The 20112-nt window shown below is 36.8% G+C and overlaps 1 protein-coding gene across 1 annotated transcript in view; it reads left to right on the plus strand.

The window, feature by feature from the left end:
- C7H11orf65 (chromosome 7 C11orf65 homolog) overlaps nt 1-20112 on the plus strand; it is a 69115-nt gene that overhangs the window by 30447 nt on the left and 18556 nt on the right. The window contains exons 3-6 of the mRNA XM_044257710.1: nt 2354-2446; nt 17209-17262; nt 17396-17596; nt 18957-19087. Of these exons, the coding sequence (XP_044113645.1) occupies nt 2354-2446; nt 17209-17262; nt 17396-17596; nt 18957-19087 (479 nt within the window). The remainder of the gene's footprint in view (nt 1-2353; nt 2447-17208; nt 17263-17395; nt 17597-18956; nt 19088-20112) is intronic.

Consider the following 20112-nt stretch of genomic DNA (forward strand, 5'->3'; position numbering starts at 1 on the left):
AATTTGGAAATGTGAACAAGAGAAAAAAAATGTATACTGACATATTTAGATCAAATTAGTTAATCATTTTATTCACATCTTTGGTAGCTGTGTTAATCCATTTGGGCTGCTATCACAAAGTACAATAGACTGGGTAGATTATAAATAACAGAAATCTATTTCTTACAGTTCTGGATTCTGGAAAGTCTAAAATCATGGCACCAGCAGATTTGGTGTCTGGTAAGGATCCGCTTTCTAGTTCATAGGTGAACAGTTGTCTTCTTGCCATGTCCTCATATAATGGGAGGGGACAGGGATCTCTCTGAGACTTTTTTTTTTTTTAGAAAAGGGAGGGCTAGAGGGAGAGGGAAAGAGAGACTCTTAAGCAGGCTCCATGCTTAGCATGGAGCCCAACATAGGGCTTGATCTCACAACCCTGAGATCATGACCTGAGCTGAAATCAAGGGATGCTTAACCAACTGAGCCACTGAGGTGCCCCTGAAATGATCATATTTTTATCCTCTCTCTTGTTGATGTGATGTTTCACAATAATTTTTGAATATTGAATCACCTTTGCAACCCAGGAATAAATCCCACTTAATCTTCATGAATTATTTTTTTAATTTATACTTGGACTCAGTTTGCTAATATTTTGATGAGGGTATTTGCATCTGTGTTTGTCAGAGATACTAGCCTGTAGTTCTCTTTTTCAGCAATATGTGTCTGGTCTTGATATCAAGGTAATGTTGGCCTCATAGAATGAATTTGGAAGTTTTCTTTCCTCTTCTTTTTGGAATAGTTCAAGAAAAATAGGTATTAACTCTTCTTTAAATATTTGGTAGAATTTGCCCATGAAACCGTCTGGCCACGGACTTTTGTTTTTTGGGGAGTTTTTGATTACTGATTCAATTTCTTTGCTGGTTATCAGTCTGTTCACATTTTTTGTTTCTTCTTGTTTCAGTTTTGGGAGCATATATGTTTCTAAGAATTTCTCCATTTCTTCTAGGTTGTCCAATTTGTTGGCATATAGTTTTTTCACAATATTCTCTTAAAATCCTTTGTATTTCTATGGTGTAAGCTGTTATTTCTCCTCTTTCATTTCTGACTTTGTTTTGAATCTTCTCTCTCTCCCTCTCTTTATTTATTCTTTCCTTCCCTTCTTTCTTTCCTTCCTTTTTTTCTTTCTTTCTTTCTCTCTTTTTCTTTCTTTTTTATGAGTGTGGCTAAAGGTTTATCAATTTTGTTGCTCTTTTCAAGGAACCAGGTCCTGATTTCATTGATCTACTCTACTGGGGGTTTTTCCCCCAGGTTTTAAAACTTTTATTTGCATATTAAAACTTGTGCATTCCAATAATTAAAATCATTTGAACCAAAAAAAATGGCACTTTACAGCTTATAGGACACATTGGACTAGCTTTCACTGTTGTCCCACCCAGCTTCTTCGTTCACCAGTATACAGGTTCTTTTCCTTCCCTGCCAGCCAGACAGGCAGATGGGCACAGCAGGTGTCTTCCTTGTGGGTAGTTATGTTCTGATGTGAGCTGCACCATTTCCACAGGCAGTTGCCGTGGGGTTTCACATTGCCGTACTGGTGGTGTGGGTTACTTCTCTTGGAACTGATCTAAGGTGACATAAGCATAGTGGGGCAGGGCAGACGTTTACCAAGAGTTACTGAGGGTTTGGGGGGGGCATAGGACATAAGGAGAGTGTCATCAAAGAAATAGTTTTCTGAGATAGAAGAATTGTTTGGAGTAGTCTGCCTAAATATTGTGCTAACATGAATAGTAGATCGGGTTTGTAAGTCAGGAACAGGAACTGTATAGGAACGAGGTTCTATAATGATAGTAAGATAATAATTATTTAGTGCTTTCTTGTGCCAGAAGTTGTTCTAGGAGCTTTACAAATATTAACTCATCAATTCTTCACCATAGCTGTATCAGATACCCACTGTCATTCTGGTCGTTCAACTGAGAAATTGTGTGGACAAGCTAAGCAGCTTGTCCACGGTCACATGGTTGATGGGAACCTGGATAATACTGTGCCAGACTCCGTGTTCTTAACCAGCAGGCTGTTTTGTCTTTCTCCTGGTTTACTCTGGCTGCATTGAAGTGACTCCACCAACATTCTGGGTATTTGATTTATAGTTGCTAATGTAGTTCCACAATTAAAGGTAAAACTCTTTGTGAGAATAAAACCGGTATTGCCTAGCTTGCCAAAGCAAACCCTGAGTGGATAAGATTTCTAAAATCTAGTTTATATACATAAAGTCTACTTTTACGGTTTTTACTTATTTTGCCCTAGTTAGGCACAAAGCTTTAATTAGAGGTAGAAAATCCAGTTTTGATAATAGAATCTTATGTGCTTGAACCTTTAGAATGTCGCTGTATTCCAACACTATAAAGGACTGATTGATATCAGAAGAAAAGGGGAGCCACGTCAGATAGTGAAATATATTGATCCTAAAGAGGTGAGGACGGTATTTATTCATGCGGCATCTGCTTTTTCCCTTCAAAATGTGTGAGTGCTCTATAAATGTGTCTGTGTTTCTTTTTAAAAACCTTTTCTTTTCCACACATGGAAAAGTTCATGATGGGACGCCTGGGTGGCTCAGTTGGTTAAGCAGCTGCCTTTGGCTCAGGTCATGATCCCAGCATCCTGGGATCGAGTCCCACATCGGGCTCCTGGCTTGGCAGGGAGCCTGCTTCTCCCTCTGCCTTTGCCTGCCATTCTGTCTGCCTGTGCTTGCTCTCTCTCCCTCTCTCACTCTAATAAATAAATAAAAAATCTTAAAAAAAAAAAAAAAAAGTTCATGAAACACAAATGGACAGCTCGGTGGGTCATCCCAATCCCCCGTGTAGTGATCACCCAGATCAGAGTCTCAGATGTCAGACCCCTGGCTTGTGGCACTCTGCACACCTCTGCACGTCGCGGCCAACTCCCTGCTCCCAAAAGGCAACCACTAGGTTGAATTGAAGCTTTGTTGTTTTTTCCCAGTCTTCTCTATTCATGAACCACATGTAAATAGAATCCTCTGGTGCGCTTCGCTGTTATTCAACCTTGCGTTCGTGTAGCTGAATTCCATTCATTTTCTAAAAAATAATGATGGTTATTTAATTTTCTGAATATACTACTGTTTATTCATCCTACAGTTGATTGACATTTGTATTGCTTTTCCAGTTTGAGTCTGCTACAAAGACTGCTTTTGGGAATATTCTTATTCATCTGTCTTGTGCATGTGGGCACGGATTTCTGCTCCACCCAGAAATGGAATTTCAAATTCTTTTCCAAAGTGACTGTACAATTTGTATTAACCATCATCAGTCTTTTGGGATTCTTGGTGCTCTACATCCTTACCAATGCTTAATATTATAAGCTTTTTAAGAACAGTCCCCCTTTAGACATACTTAAAGTTTTGGTCCCAGCGCCTGCCTTCTTAGTTCTCTGAGGCTTTGGGCTGAGGTCTTCAGGTCCCTGTGCGGTCCCACTCTGAGTGAGTCCACGCACACTCTCCTTCCTACTCCCCTCCCCACCCATTCACACCTCGGGGTCCATACAAGTGCTGGAGCCTATTGAAAGTCAGGACTCCCTCAGCAGCGAGGGAACCCCCATGTCTGTGCTGCTCTGCCTCATTCTCAACACTGCAGGGCAGGGGTGCGGGGGGCGGGGATGGACCAGGGGGAATCGTTGCTGCCTCCACTGTTCAGGGCTCCAACTCTTACGTATTACCACTACAGTAAGTGATTAAAAGCTTTCTTTCCCTTTCTGCTTGTTTCCTTCATTGGCTCTTCTGACACCCGACGCCTCAACAACGGTTCTCCCAGGTCAGCTGAGCTCCTGACATTTTTTTTTCATGTCTTTTATGTGTATATTGTCTCTCACTCTTCCAGGCTTTAAGCAGTTCTTTATGTGTTCTTCATACAAACCTTTTGTTGGTTTTCTGTGCTGCACATGACATTTTTCTTTTTTCTTTTTTGTTTTTTGTTTGTTTGTTTGTTTTGTTTTGTTTTTATTTTATTTTTTTCCCAATTTATTTATTTTCAGAAAAACAGTATTCATTATTTTTTCACCACACCCAGTGCTCCATGCAAGCTGTGCCCTCTATAATACCCACCACCTGGTACCCCAACCTCCCCCGCCACTTCAAACCCCTCAGATTGTTTTTCAGAGTCCATAGTCTCTCATGGTTCATCTCCCCTTCCAATTTACCCAAAAGCACATACCCTACCCCCCTTCTCGCAAACCCCCTCCCCCCAGCAACCCACAGTTTGTTTCGTGAGATTAAGAGTCACTTATGGTTTGTCTCCCTCCCTATCCCATCTTGTTTCATGGATTCTTCTCCTACCCACTTAAGCCCCCATGTTGCATCACCACTTCCTCATATCAGGGAGATCATATGATATTTGTCTTTCTCCGCTTGACTTATTTCGCTAAGCATGATACGCTCTAGTTCCATCCATGTTGTCGCAAATGGCAAGATTTCGTTTCTTTTGATGGCTGCATAGTATTCCATTGTGTATATATACCACATCTTCTTGATCCATTCATCTGTTGATGGACATCTAGGTTCTTTCCATAGTTTGGCTATTGTGGACATGGCTGCTATAAACATTCGGGTGCACGTGCCCCTTTGGATCACTACGTTTGTATCTTTAGGGTAAATTCCCAGTAGTGCAATTGCTGGGTCATAGGGCAGTTCTATTTTCAACATTTTGAGGAACCTCCACGCTGTTTTCCAGAGTGGCTGCACCAGCTTGCATTCCCACCAACAGTGTAGGAGGGTTCCCCTTTCTCCGCATCCTCGCCAGCATCTGTCATTTCCTGACTTGTTGATTTTAGCCATTCTGACTGGTGTGAGGTGATATCTCATTGTGGTTTTGATTTGTATTTCCCTGATGCCGAGTGATATGGAGCACTTTTTCATGCACATGACATTTTTCATTCTGTGATTTGACTTGTCACTTTTACAGTCTTCCCATCTTTTTTTTTTTTAATCGTGAAAATGATCAAACATATACAGAAGTAGAAAGAGTAAAGTAATAAACCACAGGTACCCATCCCCTAACTTCAACAATTAGCAATTTGTAGCCAGTCCTGCCTCATCTACATTTCCTCCCTCTTTCCCTTAACCTATTTCTAGGTTAATATTTTGAAACAAGACTTCATTATTGTGGTGAACAGTGTTTTGGTGAACAGAGTTCTTAATTTTAAAGTAGTTTAAATTATCAACCTTTTTGTATATGGTTGGTGCTTTTTATAAACTGCACTAATCCTGAAGTCATAAAAGTATTTTCCTATATTATATATAAACTTTACCAATTTCCCTTTTCATATTTAGATCAGCAGTACATGTGGGGTTGATATTTTGTGTACAGTATGAAATAGAAGTCACTTTCATATTCTTCCCTATATATATCCAAATGATAAAACACTATTTTTTTTAAAGATTTTATTTATTTATTTGACAGACAGAGATCACAAGTAGGCAGAGAAGGAAGCACAGGTTGGGGAGGAGGAGCCGGCACCCTGCTGAGCAGAGAGCTTGATGCCCAGCTCCATCCCAGGACCCTGAGTCCATGACCTGAGCCTAAGGCAGAGGCTTAACCCACTGAGCCACCCAGACGCCCCAGAAACACTATTTTTTAAAAACATAGTCCTTTCTCTACTGCTCTCCATGCCACTTTTATCATAAATCTAGTAACCATTTTTATGGGTCTGTTGATGCATTTTCTATTCTCTTCCATTGTCTATTTTCTACCCTTGTCATAATTATTATAGGTTTGTATTAGTATATGTTTAAAACAAGTTTTTTATGGTAAAAGAGTACTCCCATTTTGTAATTCTTCAAAAAGACACTTCCAAGCTTTTGTTAGGTGCTTTGTATTTCCATGTAAATTTTAGAATTAAGTTGTCAGTTTATACACATAAAAATCCTCCACCATCGGGAAAATAGTGGACTAGGGAGCTCTTCGAGTAACTGTTGGAATCACCTTTATTGGAATTCTGGAATCCAATAAAGGAAACATCGGGCGACTAGGAGCATGCTTCATGAAAAAAAAGGCTGCTCAATTCATGAGGAAGCGTTGTCGTGTTTGTGTTCACCCACCCAGCAGGCCTCCTGCCTCAGCTTGTTGGTAGCTACAGAGACAAACATTTACATTCTTAGTGTGGCTTTCTAGGGCCAAGGGGTCAACTAGAGATCTTATTCTCAAAAATTGTTGTTGTGGACTTTGACCTCTCTGGCAGTTGCTTTAGGGACCTGCACAGAGGCTTGCCTTTGTTTCTCCTCACCGCCAGGCACCCCCAGGGCTGGGCCAGCTCCCTGCCCACAGACAAGATACAGGGGGTGCCAGACAGGTCAAGAACAGGCAGACCCAGAGCCTGGGAAGGACAAGACTGAGGATGAACATACAGGGTGTCTGAATAAATAGAGAGTATATTAAAAAATCAATTAGTGATTGTCAGGTCCTGGCTGGGGAGGGAGAGAATGGGGAAATGGGGAGTGACTGCTTAATGGGTATGTGGGTATGGGGTTTCCTTTGGAGTAAAAAAAATATTCTGGAAATAGACAGTGGCTAAACAATGTTGTGAATGTATCAGATGCACTAATGGTAAATTTGTGTTGTGTGTATTTGACACTATTTTATTTTATTTTATTTTTTAGAGAGAAAGAGTGGCAGGAGAGGGGCAGAGGGAGACAGAGAAAATCTTAAGCAGACTTCATGCCCATTGTGGAGCCTGATGTGGGGTGCAATCTCACAACCCTGAGATCATGACCAGAGCCAAAACGGAGAGTCAGATGCCTAACTGACTGAGCCACCCAGGTGCCCCTAACAAATTTTTTTAAAATGTTTTAAAAAATATTTTGGAAGTGGAATTGTATTGAATATTTATATCAGTTTGAGGAAAATGGACTTCTCAACTCTTTTGAGAGCTCCAGTCCATGAACATTTGTAGGAAACATGGTGAGGTACTGCCCAGATTCCTCTTACAAGGAGTTAGTACCCAGTTCAGTCCCAGGGACTGTGATCAGCAGAGAGCCTCCAGCTCCGAGCATCTTGTTTCTACCGTATCTGGGGAGAACTGCCTCAAGGTCAGTCAGGTATTTCCAGGGCAGTTCATATCCAGTAACCAAGCAGTGTAGGGTAGAGTAGGGAAGGGGGCATAAAGTCTGACCTGAGGTAGTCCAGTTTGGCAATATTCACACTAGAAGCCCCAGGCTTGGATCGCCCTGTATAGTAACCCAAACACATCCTTCCTCTTCTTTTCTAGGTGTTGATCCCTTATTAACATGTGGCACCCAAATGTCGTTTCAGTATCTTCTTCTGGAAATCCCAATCCATAACATTATTTAGTTGTTTTATAATTTCTCTCAACAATGCTTTATAGTTTTCTGTATAGAGAATTTGCACATTCTTTCTTAGATTTAGGCCTTGCTTTTTCAAGCTCTTTTTAAATAGTAATTAGAAAATTTTTACTAACTTTGGGGCACGTGAGTGACTCAGTTGCTTGAGCATCCCATTTTTGGTTTCGGCTCAGGTCATGATCTAATGGTTAATGGGGTTGAGCTCCACTTCATTGTCGGGCTCCATGCTCTGTGGAGAGTCTGCTTGAAGGTTCTTTGTCTCTGCCCCTCCTCCCACTCATGAATATTCTCTCGCTAAAATAAATAAATCTTTAAAACAAATTTTTTTTTACTGATTTTTGTTGCAAATACATAGAAAAACAAGTAATTTTTGTTTGTTTCTTAGCTTTGTTTCAGCAACTTTGCTCCCTCATTTATTAATTCCAATAATTAGTGCATAGATTCTTTTGGATTTTCTACAGGAACAAGCATGCCAAATTCAAATAATGAGTTTATTTTTTCCCTTTCCAAATATACAAGTTATTTATTTTTCTCATACTTCCGCATTAACTAGAGCCTTCAGTAAATTGGTGAATACAAGTGGTAACCACTGCCATTCGTGATTTCAAAAGGAGAGGGCTCAACAATCCATCAAGTATACAGTATGCTATAGGTTTTTGTGTAGAAAACTTTTATTAGAAAGTTCCCGTGGGCACCTGGGTGGCTCAGTGGGTTAATCTGCTGCCTTTGGCTCAGGTCATGATCTCAGGGTCCTGGGATTGAGTCCCTCATCAGGCTCTCTGCTCAGCAGGGAGCCTGCTTCCCTCTCTCTGTCTCTGCCTGCCTCTCTGTCTACTTGTGATCTCTGTCAAATAAAAAATAAAATATTTTAAAAAAAGGAAGTTCCCTTCTCTCTTTGAGCGAAAACAAGTTTTTCCCCCAATCCAAAAAATGGATGTTAAATTTTTGACATTTCTCTGCTCTTATTGAGATATTATTATTTTACTTGAATGTTAAACTACTTAGCATTTCTGGAATATACACATTTTGGTCAAAATGTCTTATCTTTTTCAAATATCACTGAACTTAGTTTGCTAGTACTTTGCTTAAATTTTTGTACCTACATTCAGGCAGACCATGTAATTTACTTTCTTATATTGTTTCTGTCAGATTTTGGTATCACATTTAGCTGGCATAGTAACACAAGCTGAGAAATGTTCCTTCTCATATTGTGTGTTCTTTCTTCTGGAAATGGAAGGATTTACCAGGGAAGCCAGAAGTTTACTTGGTGGAAAGATTCTAAATTACAGAATTAGTTTATAGTTATAGATCTATTCCTATCTTATATTTATTTTTGTGCTACATTTGATAAGTTGTACTTTTCTGGAAGTTGCCCGTTTCACTTAAATTTTCAAGTTTATTTACTAGAATTATTTATAATATTCTTTAATGATCTTTATAATGATTCTTTAATATCTATTATAATTTCTCTTTATTTTCTGCCTATTCACTTTCTTTCTTTCTTCCCTCTTAATTGAAGTATAATTAACATACACTGTTACATTACTTTCAAATTTACAACGTATTGATTCCACAATTTTATATATTAGTCAGTGCTCATCAAGATAAGTGTAGTGTAGTCACCATACTATGTCATTACAGTGTTACTGTGTTCCCTATGCTGTAGTTTTCATCTCCATGACTTATTTATTTATTTTAAAACTAGAAGTTGTACCTCTTAATCCCCTTCATCTATTTCACTCATCCCTTCACATATCTCCCCTCTGGAAACTACCAGTTCGTTCTCTGTATTTAAGAGTCTTGAAAGAGCAGGAAGATGGCAGTGGAGTAGGAAGACCCTAGGCTCATCTCATCCCACCAATAAAAGTAGATGACTATCAAAACATCCTCAATACCGTAGAAATCAACCTGAAGAGCAACATAACAAATTCCACAACTAAAGGAAGAGAAGCCACATTGAAGAAGGTAGGAAGTGCAGAGATATGGTTTAGAGGAAAAATAGTTCACGAGTGCTGTGACGTGAGCCATGGTCATGGAGAAGGGCAGGAGCATACAGGGGAGCACACAAGAAAAATGTTTCCCCAAAGCTATTGGCTTGGAAAATGAGAGGGACTGAATTTTATGGGTTCCTGTAACCACCAGGGCTTGAAGTCTAGAGTTTTAAAGGTCAGCAGGCTTGGCTGGGGTAGAACCTGGAAGGCACTGCTACTCCTGGAGAAAAGGCAGGCAGACAACCCAGGAGCAGACAGCTTGGAAACAGCAATCTTAAGAACACCTAGGGCACTCAAGGGCTGATTATTTGGTCTTCTCAGAGTGTGTCTCTAAGAGGCAGCATTCACAGATACCTCTCTGGGAACAAAGGAGCTGGCCAACACCATTTCCTAACCCTGCCCCTCAGCATAAACACAGATCCACCTTTGGGAAATAGTGCAGCACTGATACTGGCTGCCTATCTTGCATATACCAAGTCCTACACCACCCCTCACCCCCTGGCCCTGGTGGAGCTGTCCTTCTTAGTCACACTTGTCTCAGTCCCAGTGTGGTGGACCTCTCCCCAAAAAGACCAGCACAAACTCCTTCTCCTGTTCATACAATGTCTTCCTACCAGAGAGTTTTGCAGGGCTTCAGTTCTGGTGGAGGTGACAATGAGTCTCATTTCAGAAGCAGACCAGAGCACATGTAGTTAAAACTCTCCACATTCAGGCCAGGGACCAAACCCTTCCCATAGCAAGCAAGGGGAGCCTCTGGCCTAAAGGACAGAGCAGAGACATGACAGCAGAATGCAGAAAACACACACTGGAGATATTCACTGAAGTACCAGACCCTGGATACTATAGAGCCTCTTCATAAGGCCATTACTTTTAGGAGCAGGAGACATAACTGGCTTTTCTAACACAGTGAATAAGGCAGAGACTTAGACAAAATGTGAAGACAGAGGAACTTACCCCAAATGAAGGAACAAGGTAAGGCCACTGCCAAAGATCTAACTAAAACAGATACAAGTAACATGCTTGATGGAAAATTTAAAGTAATGATCTTAAGGATACTCCCTAGGCTTGAAAAAATAATTTAAGACATCAGTGAGACCCTTACCACAGTTAAAAGAGTTAAAAAAGAATCCAAGATGAAGAGTGCAATACACAAGATTAGAAACACACTTGATTCAATGAACAGTAAGCTGGAAGAAGCAGAGGAATGAATTAATGACCTAGAAGACAAAGTAATGGAGAGCAATAAAGTTGAACAAGAGAGGACAATTATGCAACATGAGAATAGACTCAGGGAACTGAATGACTCCAATAAACATAATAACATTTGTATTATTGGAATATAAAAGGAAGAAGAGAGAGAAAGGGGGCAGAAAATTTATTTGAAAAAATAATAGCTGAAAACTTCCCTAATATGGAGAAAGAAACAGACATCCAGATATAGGAGGCACAGAGAACTCCCATCAAAATCAACAAAAGCAGGCCAACACCAAGACATATTATAATTAATTTGCAAAATATAATGATAAGGAAAAAACTTAAAAAACAGCAAGACAAAAGAAGTCCTTAACTTCTTATAAAGGAAATAAAGTAAAATGCACAAGGATAGCGGGAGATTTTTCAACAGAAACATGGCAAGCGAGAAGAGAGTGGCATGATATATTCAAAGTGCTTAATGGGAAGAATCTGCTGCCAAGAATACTCGATGCAGCAAGGCTGTCATTCAGAATAGAAGGAGAGATGAAGAGTTTTTCAGACAAACAAAAACCAGTGGAGTTCATTACCACTGCAAGAAATATTAAAGCAATTCTTTGAGTGGAAAGTGGAGACCAAAAGTGATGGTATAAAGGCAGGAAACACAAAAGCAGTAAAAATTAGTATTTCTGTAAAAAAATCAAAGCACTCACATAAAAAGGATATAAAATATAATAACATATACCTAAAATGTGGGAGGGAGAGGGGAAATAAATGGGTTCCAGTTTAAGTGGCCACCAACTTAGTATAGGTTGCTGTCTGAAGAAGAAGTTATATACAAATCTAATTGTAACCATGTATTGAAAACCACTAATAAACGTCCAAATAATATAAAGATAGAGAAAGAAATCCAAATATCTTACTGAAGAAAATCAGCAAAACATGAGAGGAAGATAAAAAGGATCAGAGAAAATTTCCAAAAACAACCACAAAACAAATAATAAAATGGCTGTGTGTGTGTGTGTGTGTGTGTGTGTGTGTGTGAGAGAGAATGGTTCAAATAAGACCCATCTTATTGCTGTATACAAGAGATTCATTTCAAACCTAATGATGTCAGCAGATTGAAAGTGAGAGGATGGAGAAACATCTATTGTGCAAATGGGTGTCAAAAGAAAGAGAGAGGAACAATATTTATATCAGACAAATAGACTTTAAAATAAAGACTGTAACTGGAGGTAAAAGAAGGACACTATATCCTAATAAAGGGGATAATCCAGGAAGAAAAACAATTGTAAATATTTATGCCCCCAACATGGGAGCACCCAATATATGAAACAGTAACAAACATAAAGAACTCATTGATAACGTAGTAGGTAATAGTAGAGAACATTAACACCCCATGTACATCAATGGACAAATCATCTAAAAAGAAAATAAACAGGGAAACAATAGCTTTGAATGACCAACTGGACCAGATGAACCTAACAGATATATTCAGAACATTCCATCCTAAAATAGCAGAATATACATTTTTCTGAAGTGCACGTGGGACATTCTCCAGAGTGGATCACATTTTAGGTCACAAAACAGGAATCAACAAATACAGAAAGATTGAAGTCATGCCACACACCTTTTCTGATCACAATGCCATGAAACTAGAAGTCAGCCACAAGAAAAATGAAACGACCACAAATACATGGAATTTAAACAATACACTACTAAGTCATGAATGGGTCAAAACAGGAAATTAAAGAAATGTTGAATCACTTCAACAATTCAACATTCAACATAAAGAAATGTTGAATCATTTACAACTGAATCTAATATTACACTGTATGTTAACTAACTGGAATTGGAATTAAACTTTTGCTTGTGGATGTCCAGTTTTTCCACTGTTAAAAACTATCATTTTCCTGTTGAATTGGCTTTGGTCTTTTGTCAAAGACAAGTTGACTGTATTTATGTGGGGCTATTTCCAGAATGTCTCTCTGTTCCACTGATCTGTTGTCTTTTCTTTTGCTAATACCACACTTGATTATTACAACTTCATAGTAAGTTTTAAAGTTGGGTCCACCAATTTTATTATTCTCCTTCAATATTATGCAAATGGAAATATTCTGTTGGTTATTCAACATTGTGTTCATTATTCTAGGTCTCTTTCTTGTATAAAATTAAGAATCAGTTTGTCCATATCTACCAAATAACTTGGGGTTTTGTTTGAGATTGCATTTAATCTATAGAAGAGTGGGCACCTTGACAGTATTGAATCATTCTATCCAGATACATTGAATATCTCTCCTCTCACTTAAGTCTTCTTTTATGGGCACCTGGGTGGCTCAGTCGGTTAAGCATCTTCCTTCCACTCAGGTCATGATCCCAGGGTTCTGGGGTTGAGCTTTCTGCTCCACAGGGGTCTGCTTTTCCCTCTGCCCCCGCCAACATGTTCTCTCTCTTTCTCAAATAAATCTTAAACAAAAAAAAAAATAGGTCTTCTTTTATTATAGTGTTGTTTCCTTCATATAGATTTTCATATATTTTGTTAGATTTATACCTACATATTTCATTTTTTGTTGTTAATATAGGTGGCATTGTGTTTTGAATTTCAAATTCCAGTTGTTTGTTGCTGGTATATAAGAGAGCAGTTGGCTTTTGCATGTTAATGTAGTATCCCCCAACATTATTATAGTTGCTTTTTTGTGCCAGGAATTTCTTCATTGATTCATTGGAATTTTTAATATAGTCAGTTATGTTATCTGTGAACAAAGACAGATTTTTTTTTTCCATTTCAACTTATATACCTTTTATTTCTTTTTCTTATTGAATTAGCTATGACTTCCAATATGATGTTGAATAGAAGGGGTGAAGGGACATCTTTGCCTTGTTCCTGCTCTTAGCAGGAAAGCATGCAGTTTCTCACCAATAAATATGATAAGTGTGTTTATTGTAGATACCCTTTGTCAAGTTGAGGAAGCTTGTCTCTCTTCCTAGTTTGTCAGAATTTTTATCATGAATTGGTATTGAAGTTTATCAAATACTTTTTCTGCATTGTTGATATGATCATACGATTTTTCTTCTTTAGCCTTTTGTAATTTGATAATGACCTTGCGTACCTGGAATGAATCCCACTTGCTAATGATATATAATTCCTTTGTTGAATTTGACTTGCTAATATTTTCTTGAGGATTTTTGCATCTATGTTCATGAGAGATAATGGTCTGTAATTTTCCTTTCTTGTGCTGTCTCCCTCTGGTTTGGGTATTAGGATAATGCTGGCCTCATAGAATGTGTTAGGGAATCTAAATAGAAATCTAAAATCGATTTCAGAGAATTGGTACAATTCTTTCCTTAAATGGTAGCATTCATGACTGAACCTATTAAAGCTCAGCGCTTTCTTTTTTGAAAGGTTTATTATTGATTCAGTTTCTTTAATAGGTCTATTCAGATTTTCTGTATCTGCTTATGTGAGTTTTGTCAGTTTGTGTCTTTCAGGGATTTGAACCATTTCATATAGGCTATCAAATTTGTAGGCATAGAGTTTTTCTTAATATTTGTTAATTATCCTTTTAGCATCCCTGGAATCAGTAGTGATAGCCCCTCTTTTCTGATATTAGTCATTTGTGTCTTCCCTCTCTCTCTTTTTTCTTCTTTGTTTTCCTGGTCAGAAGCTTACTGATTTTATTGATCTTTTCAAAGAACTAGCTTTTAATTTCTTTTATTTTTCATATTGGTTTCCTATTTTGATTTCACTGATTTCTGCTTTAGCTTTTATTATTTCTTTTCTTTTGCTTACTTTTGATTTAATTTCTTTTCCTAGAGTCTTAAGATGGACGTCTCGAATATTGATTTCAGGTCTTTCTTGTTTTCAAATAAATTTATTCAGTGTTAGAAATATTCCTCTAAGTACCATTGCCTCTGCATGTCATGAATTTTAATAAGCTGTATTTTCATTTTCCCTTAGGTCGAAATATTTGTAAATTTCTCTTGAGACTTCTTATTTGATCTATTTGTTACTAAGAGTGTATTGTTGAATTTCCAAGTTCTGGACTTTTCAGCTGTCCTTCTGTTCCTGATTTCTAATTTAATTCCATTGGCATCTGAGAGCATGCTTTGTATAATTTCTATTATTTTATAGTTGTTAAGCTGTGTTTTATGGTCCATAACATGTTCTATCTCAGTAAATGTTCCATATGAGCTTGAGAAGAGTGCATATTTGCTATTGTTGGATAATATGTTTTGAAATGTCAGGTCTAGGTGATTACAACAAGTGTTGTTCTGTTTCATAATGGATTTAATGATTTTTCTGTCTACGGAATATGTCAGTTACTGATAGAGAGGTGTTGAAATTCTCCAACTATAATAGTGGATTTCTTCAGTTCTTATAGTGCCTTACATGTTTGGATATTCTCTTGTCAGGCATAAACACTTTAGGAATTGTTATATCTTCAAAGAGAATTGGCCACTTTATCATCATGTAACCCTCCTCTTTATCACTAAGAATTTTCCTTGCTCTGAATTCAGCTTTTTCTGAAATTAATATAGCTGTTCAGTTTTCATTTAGTTGGTGTTAGTGAATATGTTATGTTTCTCCTTAACTTTGCTTTTAACCTGTCTGTGTCTTTATATTTAAAATATTTTTTATAGACAACATACAGTTAGATCTTGTTTTTTTAATCTATGTTTATAGTCTCTGCCTTTCACTTGTATATTTACACCATTGATATTTAATATAGTGATTGATATCTAACATATTTGTTAATGTTTTCAGCAATGGAAAGCAATAAATTTCTTGCCCTTGTTCTTTGTTTCTTTTTTCATATTCTTTTTCTGCCTTCTCTGGCTTTAATTGAGCATTTTGTATGATTCTATTTTTTTTCAGTATATCAATTATACCTCTTTTTTACTAATTTTTGGTTTCCCTAGAGTTTGCTGTGAATATTTACAACTAGTGCAAATCCACTTTAAATAACGCTATTCCACTAAATAAAATTTCCAATGAGTTTAGGAGACAAAGTCATGCTAAAAGGAAGGGAAGTGCCTCAAATACTCATCCCCATCTGAGTTTGTAAATGGTAGAAGGATAAAGAAGTAAACTCAAATCTTCCCAAAAGTACACCTAGATTTCCCATAGGCTTTAGTAGTTGAGTAGATAGAGACTTGCCAGGACCACCTGTGAGAAATAGGGAAAAACTAGAAATGGACAGACCAGATATGAATTACGAAAACTATAATCCACGCTTGACCCACTTCAATTTCTGATTGGATTGACATGATAATCCTCTCACCCTAACTGACTAAAAGAGGAAAGAAAAAAATCCATGAAGCTGTACACTTAGGATTTGCCTACTTTAGTGGAGATAAAAGTATATATATAGTGAATTTTTTAAAAAATTATATACAGTGGGCCCTTGAACAATGTTGGGATGGGACAGTGACCCCCCAACCCTGCCATGCAGTGGAACGTCCATATGTAACTTGTGACTCTCCAAAAAGTCAACTACAAATAACATAGTGTTGACCAGAAGCCTTACTAATAACATAAGTAGTCAATTAACACATATTTTATGTTATATGTATTACATACTTTATTCTTACATTCAAGTAAGGTAAAGTAACATGTCAAGAAAATCTTAAGGAGGAGAAATTACTTTTACAGTACTGTATTATAGAAGATCTTCATGTAGGGCTGCCTGGGTGGCTCAGTGGGTTAAGCCTTTGCCTTCAGCTCAGGTCATGATCTCAGGGTCCCGGGATTGAGTCCCGCATCAGGCACCCTCCTAGGCGGGGAACCTGCTTCCTCCTCCCTCTCTCTCTCTCCTACTCTGCCTACTCATGATCTCTCTCTGTCAAATAAATAAAATCTTTAAAAAAAAAAAAAAGAAGATCTTCATATAAGTTGACCTGCATACTTCAAACCCATGTTGTTCAAGCATCACCTGCATAAATTTTATGAATTTTAAAAATAAAAGTTTTAGATCCTGTTATCAAATGTATTTTTCATGTTTGAATTGTGATCCTATATATGTATACATGTGTATATACATTCTCTAGTCAGGAGAAAATTGTGCAAAACTTCATGTGGTCTTTCAGGCTTTACATGAATGATTTAGGATAACACGTATTTTCTCATCTAACTTAATATTATCAGGAGGTAAGATCAAATTGTCTTCTGATTGAGTACCCAAAATTGTTTTCTCTACTTTTCATTTGGTACAGGGCACTAAGATTTAGAAGACCAGTTATATACAATTCTTATAAAATTTAAACATGTATTTTTGACCTAACAAAAGTTAGTTAGGAAAGGTCATTTGGTGTTAAATTAGCCAACTATAATTTTTTCCCTGAATTTACCAATAAAGTAATATTTAATATGTAAATCATGTATTTGAGGACTTACGTAAAATTTCTGTCTTGTGAATAACATATCAGTTGGTTTTTATACTTAAATGTTGCACAGAAAATAAACACAATTTGGTATCATTTTTCCAGTTTTCATGGAAGATGTTTTATTTATTGGATGCTGTAAGAAATTAAATCTTAAAGTATTTTTTAATTTAAAAATAATTATTTGAGGTTTATTTGATCTATTTCATAAATAATATATGTTCAGCAACTATTTTAACATGATAGAGTCAGAAGTAGTGAACTAATATATACAGTGTTGAAGAGTAATACATTTTTTTATAGGCAGAGCTTCTAGATGCTGCTGCTGGCGTTCATGTACGATTCAGATTAGGTGGTGTAAGTATGGATGAATTCTTATTTGATAGTTTTAAAGCATATTTATGTAAAATTTAAAAGATGTAATTTTAAAAATGTAAACCTTTTTTTGGTAATTAGATTACAATGGTCCTTTGAACTTCTCCATATACAGGTTAAATTTCCACCTGATATATACTATAAAATTTTCACTCATAGACATATTGAAGATCTGTGTGCTAATAGCCCTAGAAATTATACAAAAGTTCCAGCAAAATATACATCTCATATTAAAAGTGATGATCTTCAGGAAGAGAATCATAGTGGCTGGTATCGTCGTGTAGAAAACAATGGCTGGAGGCCTGTCACCGATACAGTAAGAAAAGAGAAATATTAATAATTTTGACTCATATATTTAGAAACTCATTTGTCCTCTTGAAAATTAATTTTAAAACAATAAATTTTGATAATTTGATAAAAAGTGATGACATTAACTACCAGGTTACTAATAATACTTCAAGATCAGCATCTTTTTTTTCTTTACTTCTGCTTTTAGTAATCAGCTCTGATCTGGGTCATCTTTAGACCCAGATAACAAAGCAAATTTGAAAATGTTGTTGAATCTATATTAATTAATCCTTGGACTAGAGCTGGGAATTCTTGAGAAAAAGATAATGTTTTCTCTTATAGAGCTTGTAACAGCAGGGACTAGTGGGAAATAATTTGGATTGTCATGGTGTTTGGAACTTTAATATGTCCTCATTATCTGAATGGAATGATTTTAACTGTACATGGTTCTGATTTAGGGACTTTTCCATAGGCACCCAGGTTTAATGTCATTTCTGTGGAGATTCTAAGGATGTTTGTAAGCTTACATTTTGCAGGTTAATCAGGTTCTATAGTTCTAGATGTCTCTTTGGGCTCATATCTTCATTCAGGTCCTTTGTCTCTGGTATGCAGATTATAGAATTGATATATTAAGTATACTAAAAAATGAAAATGATCAAAGTGTGAGTTCATACGTTCATTCAACAAACCTTAGTGCATACTGACTGTGTGTCAGGCATTGTACTAGATGCTAGGGATACAATGGTAGATAAAATAGTCTCTCCCCTCAAGTGTTTTTTCTTTTTAATTTAGGAGAGACTCAAGTGAAAAGAATATTTCAGTACAGTGCTGTAAGTCTGTGCTTTAAGAGGGACAGATACACAGTGTTACAGGGGATGGCAAACTCTCCTCCTTTTTCTTTACTGTGTATGTGGTAAAGAAGAGGAAATGAATTCAAAGTAAGAAAACAGGCAACCAGTTGGGATAGCAGGTCACACGGGGAAACCACAAAGTTTTGGCGCGTAATGATGAGACTGTTCTTGAAGGGTGCCTGTACTCCTTGAGAATTAGAGTCTTCAGAAGTCAACAGCACGAATAGTAGGTAAGGTCTGTTATGAAAAACAAAAAGAGTACTGGAGTATGTCTATGCATTTATCTGTTCAACCAATAGTTCTTAAGTACCTCAAGATGCGGGTGCTTTGTTAGTCTTTCTGTAACATGTGTCTCTGAAAGTGCAATGTGCCACTCACCCATGGTATCATAAGAAGTACCTTAAAAGGGCTGTATTCACTCCCTGTTTCTACCTTGACATATTCCTACTGCACTCACAGAAATTCTTATCTGTAACCAGATAACCTCACAATCAGTATCTCAGCACTTGGTGTACTCATTTTTCATTTCCTCAATAGTTTTGGATGTCTACTGAAAATGCAGAGGTAGGAGAAGAAAAAGAAATTGAATTCCATTTCTCTAAACTGAAGAGAAGGCAAGATGTGGAAAAGAAAAGAAAAATCAGAAAGATAGAATGGATGAGGAAAATGTAAGTTGAAAAGTTAATGAAATAGTTAGACTTACTAAATATATACTCTTTTAAGTTCTTTTAAAAAATGCTATCACTGTTAAAATGACTACATGCTATTTTTCAAAGAAAATGTAAGATTACAGTTCTGTTTTTAAAAATGCATAGAAATCAAACTTTTAACAAATGTGTGCTATGTGTGAGATACTGTTAATCTCTAGGATATAAATGGGGAAAGACATGCTGTCTTTGACCTCAAGGAAATTACAGTCTATTGGAATATCAGATACGAAAATAAGCATTTACTCTTATATACCAAATAACTTTTTTTTGGCCCTCCAGATCCACTCTGTACCCTTCTTAACCCTTCTTTTTGCCCTAAGACCCTGACCTGTATGGATTGCACTAAAAGTTATTTTGTACATGTCTAACAAATGTTAATAGCAAGCGAAAACATCAAATTGTTTACAAGTTTACTTCACTCCATACACAGAACAAATCCCCCAGATAGGTAAAGTAATACAAAAACTCCAGGATCCCAAATTATGTAAAATTCACAGATATTCATGAGATTCAATGTGGTCATGGATCAGAAGACTCCATATTGTTAACATGTCCATTGTCTCCGAATTGATTTGTACATTCAGTTCAGTCACAATAAAAATATTACAACAGGATTTTGGGAGAAATTGGCAAGTTGATTTGAAAATTTTTATGGAAATGCATAGGAACTAGTTTAGCCAAGAACAATTTTGGAAACATAAATTTGGAGAATTTATACTACTTGATTCCAAGACTTACTCCAAAGCTACTAAAGACATTGTATTATCAGCATAAATGTAGACACAGGTTAATAGTACAGAATCAAGAGTTGAGAAAAATGGATACACATGTACACTGATGAGTTTTAACACAGGTGTTAAGGCAATGTAATTGGAAAATGATATTCTTTTCAATGGATTGGATATTTAAATACAGAAAAATGAACGTTGATCCTTATCTCTCACACTATATACGTAAAATTTTATATCTCAAAAGAGATCACA

This window comes from Neovison vison, chromosome 7, assembly GCF_020171115.1.
Source record: "Neovison vison isolate M4711 chromosome 7, ASM_NN_V1, whole genome shotgun sequence".
NCBI classification, from domain to species: Eukaryota; Metazoa; Chordata; class Mammalia; order Carnivora; family Mustelidae; genus Neogale; species Neogale vison.